Below are 5,731 nucleotides of genomic sequence, written 5' to 3' on the forward strand. Positions count from 1 at the left end.
GGAAGGAATTAATAGAAAAGAAGAGGTTGTATTAGAGAAGGAATGGCATAAGTAGTAATTAAGGTTGTTTAGGACATGTGGCATGACATCATAAAAGGAAGGGCTTTTGAAAAGTCTATATAAAGAGGCATATAATACAATAGAAGGGATCTCTTTTTCTATCTCTTTCTCTCTCTTGGGAATTGGGTGTGTTGTGACTAGGACTTGTAAAACCAAAATCAAAATCACCCCTCAACATTTGGCGACCACCAAGGTTTTTAAAGCGTGAAGCGGAGCGTGAAGCGTTTTTTATTTTTAGGAAGCGAATCGTATGTTGAAGCGTGAAGCGACGCTTCATGGTTATGTTTTTTTTATATGTATTGAAAATAATTTTCATATAAAGATAGATACATGTAAATAATAATAATAGAACCCCAAAATAATAACTTCATTAACTGATAGTCAAGTCAAGTGTCACAGCTCACAGACTCGTACATGATGTAGCAGTCAATTTTTCACTTTACAAAATATACCTTCTAAGTTAACCTTTGATTATCTCCACAAGTATGCTTCCAGTTCGCGTATCTAACTACCCAAAAAGTATCTGTTTTCATGTTAAAGTATCTGAAGCTTAAACAAAAACATATGCAAAATATATTTGCCGATAAGGCGATAACTACCTATATGTCAATTGCCCACTACTACTAACCACCAAAATATGTTCATCTAAACAGTCATCAAGCTCCCAAATCACAACCATCATCATAAATCCATTCAGTATCACTTTCTGCTTGCATTTGGAGTTTCAATTCTCTCAAAATCTTCCATTTCTTCCATATAGTCTCCTTCTATATCATCCTCTTCAACTTCTTGAATTTCATCTGCATGCACAGCTGTTATTTCCTTCCCTTTGCTGCTCCCTTTACCTTGTGCAAGTTTCATTGTACTTAGGTTCCTCGGTCCTACAACAAAGATGTATCACAGTCAATATACACAAATATTTAATGGCGAAAAATTGCAATATGTCCAGCTTTGTAAAATAGTTGCCAAGATACATTGATGCTATTGATGCTGTCTATTAAAGTCACAAAGTTGTATCGCATAAAGTATATTCTAATGTATTAACCAGATGATATACATTATTACTATGCATTTTCATACCTCTTTTCCGTTTCTTCTTATTTGCCTCGGCTTCAGTAATTTCAAAACACTCATGCACATCCATCCATGTAGGATCTCTTTCTAAAGTAGGATCCTCTTTCTCGGTGATCCATTCATCATCAGACTCCATGTCAGACAAACATATTGGATCATAAGAGTCACCTTCTTCTTGCCTTTTTGTAAACCTTTCATTTAGTCGGAGATTGTACTTGACATAGACAAGTGCATTAAGTCTTTGTTGCGACAATCGATTCCTTCTCTTTGTATGTACCTGCTCGAATTCGCTCCAATTTCTCTCGCATCCGGTAGCACTACATGTGGAACTTAGAACACGAACAGCAACCCTTTGGAGTTCTGGAGCTGAATATCCGTATGAGTTCCACCATAAAGCTTGGATAAAAGAAAATGTAAGTAGTTAAGTATAACACAATTACACGGAAGTACAAAAGAAAAAAATAAGTACTAAAATAAGTACAAAAGTAAGTAGTCAGTAAACAAATACCAGGGTGTTTTTTATCTCTGGTATCCTTGGCCATAACATGACCAAACATCCCCCCTGCATTAGTAAACAACTCTACTTGTTTATCAATATTTATCCTTTCCTTTGCGGATGAGCACATTCTTTTCACGACATCATAAAACACTTTTTTTATATCAAAATTGGCATGAAAATCAGGAGAACAATGGTATCTACATACATAGAGAGAACCTAAATTAGCAAGTGTCAACAGTACTCTACACAATCAGTATTGCATAATGTTTCGAAATGAAAACCAATTCATAAAAACAAAAGTTGTTTACCTGGGATTAAGAAAATATCCAGCCGCATGAAGAGGTCCATGAAGTTGTGTGTTCCACCTCAATTCAATAATGTCCGTGTAAACAATATACCTACTTCTCACGTTCTTGAAATTGACTTGAATTTGTTCTTTTGCCCTGTCGATAGCCTTATAAATGTATCCCATCGCCGGTTTATCATCTCCCTCAACAAGTCTCAAGACTTTCACAAGTGGAGTAACACTTTTCAAGCAACTAATAATGGATAGCCAAAAATTAGCATCACCTAATATAATTTCTTGTACCTTCTTTCCACGCTTTTCTTTGGCATGCCTGCTTTTTGTCCAAGCCTCCGAAGTAAACATCTTTCTAAGTGCGGCTTTCAGAACACGAAAGCTTTTCAGATTCAAGTAGTTTGTAGCAAATCTTGTCGACCCTGCCCTAGTAAGATCCCTTCCATTACCGTGTTCTCTCATTAGATTTACAACCAAAGAACGCTTATAGATATAAGTTGACACAAATTTAGCCTTCTCAACAGCATCATGGTGCATAGGAAGATTTCCGAAGTCCTCAAGCATGAGATTGATGCAATGCGCCGCACACGGATACCAATATAAGTTTTTCCTCTTCTCCATCAACAATTCACCCGCTTTAACATACGGCATACGCCAATGCACCGTCATTAATCACTTGGACAACATTTTCCTCTCCAAGATCAACAACAACAACATCAAGCAATTCAAACAAATTTTGTGCATTATGTTGTATGTCAGACGTATCAATAGATTTAAGGAATACTGTGCCGCGTGGACTATTCACCAAAAAGTTTGTAATAGACCTTTGTTTCTTATCTGTCCATCCATCGGACATCAAAGTACAACCAGTTCTCTTCCACTCTTGCTTGTATTCTGCCAAGGTGCCTTGCACATATTCGACTTTCTTTTTCAAGATTGTGACTCTGACTTCATGCATGGACAAAGGCTTCAACCCTTTTCCAAACTCTCCTATAACATTTACCATTTTCTTAAAATATATGTTGTTCACTGCATTGAAAGGCACCGCATTTGCATAAAAAAAGTCACATATAGCTATACAAGCATCATCTCTTCCTGGCTTCTTGTAATAGCTATTAATTGTGTTTGGTGTTTTAGTTCTATCAAAAGCATCTTTCATCAACTTCTCTTTACCCTCTAACTCATCTTCACCATCCAAAGCACCTGATTCTTCACACTTTTCTTTACCGTTTTCAAAATTTTTAAGGTAGGTAATAAAGAATTGTTTTACTTCTGGAGGAACCTTCTTACATGGACCAACAGCTTTCCTAGTATGTGCAAGATGATTTTTAATTCTATAAACACCACCGGAAAAGTCTATCCCACAATAATTGCATTTCAAAACATGTCTTCGCTTACCAGGGTCTACTGCCTCACAATGCTCCCAAGCTGGATCTTTTGCTGGTGTATTTGATGTTGAACCACCAAAAGAGATTTTGGATTGCCTGCTCTTTTTAGCCATGCTGCACATAAGTTTCAAATTTGGAAGAAAACAGTAAGACAACATTTAAAATTTCAAATAATTAGGTTAAAATTTAACAATACAACAAGCCAAATTAAAGAAGTAACGAATCTGATGAGTGATGGCCTACACGAATTCAAGGTTTTGATACTTTAATACTTTATAATCTACTCCAGTAGCTTGAAATCATTGATTGGATTGATGGGTTCGAATCGTTCGATTATTGACCTTGAATCCTTTGTGCTGTAATGAATTTAAGATGAAAAATGTTACTAAAAAGAGAGTGTTGTTAATTTGTTTATAAACTCTATGTGAAATTTGGGGGTTTAGAATCTTTAGATGTCTCCCATGATTAGAACTTAGGAGAGAAAAGAAGAAGAAGGGATGAATTGGGGATCTGGATTGAAATAAAATACAGGCTACTTGACTTTATCGTATTTCTACCTAATAAAAAAAAAAGAAAAAAACAGCGTGAACCGTAAGATTTGAAGCGAATCTACGCTTCAGAATTAAAGCGTCCGCTTCATTGGAATTCCGGTTCATAAGCAAGCTTTGGAGCGTTTTAGTGAAATTTGGAGCGAAGCCTACGCTTTTAAAAACCATGCCGACCATAACCGGAGGCTCGTGTCTAGCCAGCCATCCATTTCCCATAAAGAACACGCGTCTCTCCTTTTATTGAAAACGTCCCTTTTTCCCTGAACCGAACTTTCAGTTTTCTTCCTAGAAACTCGCCCATAGACGGTTATATCTCTCTTCCTCGGCTGCTCATGCCAGCTTTTCCCTTTAACATTTTCTCACTAATCACCTCCGCGTCCAGCACCTCCACGCCTATGGCTAGATGCACACAAGCGCGCTCCCACCTCATCGCCGGCTGCACCAAAGCACACCAGCACGCTGAGTCGAGGAACCATAACGAAAACAGCTCCTACTTCAACAACAAACGGAATTGTCGTCAACACAGAGCTCGGGAATTAACATCAAGCAATTTCAACACAATGTCGTCGAAAGATAAGTTTCTTCTCAAACCTATGTCAATTCACGAGTAGGTATTATAAAAAAAAACTAAAAGCTTTCGTTTCCAGTAGAACGTTTCGTCTGATTTACAATCGAAATCCAGTTTTGTAATTATCTTGTCCTTAGACTCTTCTGATCGAGTTCCTCACTGATTCGGTGTTTTTACATTCGATTCATTGACCAAAGAGTGGCCGAGAATTGTGTCTTGAGGGAGAGCGCTACAGTTCCAACAGCCGTGTATCAATGAACTGTTGGAGAAAATGAGTTATTTAATAAATGATTTTTTGGTCTTGGTGTGGTTTGATCTCATGACCTAAGGGTCTAAGGATACTCACTCATTTTTGAGTGAATGAAATGGAACCTTTAGTCCCACATTGTGGAAAACTAAAGAGGTGCTCAACTATATTACCATGTTCTCATGGATATGTTGTAAAACAATGTGGGTGGAGCGGGTGGGGTGAAAAATACATGTTTCGGCCCATGCCCATGCGCGTGTACCAAGCACCAAGTCCGTGTATACTTGAAATTATTTTTTGCAAGTTTTTAACTTGATAAATAATTTATTTAAGAGTTTTATTTATGGAAAAATTCCTTTTTTTTGTTTAATTGTTTTACAAGAAACAAAACTCGTTTTATAAGAAAAAACCTAAACCTAACTTGATTTGCAAGTTAATTTTCCTATAAATACAACTCGAAAATCTCTTTTCAAAACACACAAGCAGCGACCATCTCTAGGTTTTTTTCTTCATCTTCTTGCTTTTATTTTCGTGCGGAGTTTTACTTCCATCCCCGTTGCTGAGTTTAAGAGTGGGTAACTTGTATTGTGCTAATACAAGTTATATCGGGCAGTCTTATCCTGGACACATCTTCGCACGTTGGGGTTTAGCATTACTTTAGAGTATACCCGCGAACTAATGTGTTAAGGACAGCTTGTTGAACCTTTGATTCTGCCCTCATCAATTTGTTCGTGGTAGAGTCGTTTGATACGGTTCTTTATATTTATTGTTTGATACATCTGATGTTTCTTCTATTGTTGCAAGACTCCAACAATCTTAACACATTATTATTTCTTGTAACAATGAGAAAGAACGACGTTGAAAGACCACAGGAGTTTAATGGAAATGATTTCAAGAGATGGCAATCCAAGATGCTGTTTTATCTAAGCCATCATGAACTGGATTATGTACTTGTTCCACATGATGAATTGATGAATGCTGAAGCTTTAACTGAGGAGGTGATCGAGTATAACAAGCGGTGTAATTTTCTGGCGAAAAATCATATCATG

At 37.0% G+C, this 5,731-nt stretch overlaps 1 protein-coding gene across 2 annotated transcripts; it reads right to left on the bottom strand.

The window, feature by feature from the left end:
- Positions 1–397: 397 nt before the first annotated feature.
- LOC113288024 lies at positions 398–3,837 on the bottom strand. Of its 2 annotated transcripts, XM_026536951.1 has the most exons (6): positions 3,563–3,837; positions 3,330–3,433; positions 1,942–3,238; positions 1,643–1,830; positions 1,141–1,530; positions 398–941 (listed from the first exon to the last, which is right to left on the bottom strand). In XM_026536951.1, the coding sequence occupies exons 3-6, from the start codon at positions 2,598–2,600 to the stop codon at positions 760–762; spliced, it is 1,419 nt and encodes a 472-aa protein (XP_026392736.1). In that variant the 5' UTR covers positions 2,601–3,238; positions 3,330–3,433; positions 3,563–3,837; the 3' UTR covers positions 398–759. The 2 variants fall into 2 exon arrangements, with proteins under 2 accessions (XP_026392736.1, XP_026392735.1); XM_026536950.1 differs by having other exon boundaries at positions 1,942–3,433.
- Positions 3,838–5,731: the final 1,894 nt, after the last annotated feature.

Source organism: Papaver somniferum, chromosome 6 (genome assembly GCF_003573695.1).
Source record: "Papaver somniferum cultivar HN1 chromosome 6, ASM357369v1, whole genome shotgun sequence".
In the NCBI taxonomy this organism is placed as follows: domain Eukaryota; kingdom Viridiplantae; phylum Streptophyta; class Magnoliopsida; order Ranunculales; family Papaveraceae; genus Papaver; species Papaver somniferum.

Bases quoted from the DNA above. Each gene is read 5' to 3' on its own strand.
- LOC113288024 (XM_026536951.1), bottom strand. From the start codon at position 2,600: ATGACGGTGCATTGGCGTATGCCGTATGTTAAAGCGGGTGAATTGTTG. The intron at 1,531-1,642 runs GTATTTGTTTAC...CTTTTATCCAAG, and splicing joins CAGAGATAAAAAACACCCTG to CTTTATGGTGGAACTCATAC. The intron at 942-1,140 runs GTATGAAAATGC...TCTTTGTTGTAG, and splicing joins TAAGAAGAAACGGAAAAGAG to GACCGAGGAACCTAAGTACA.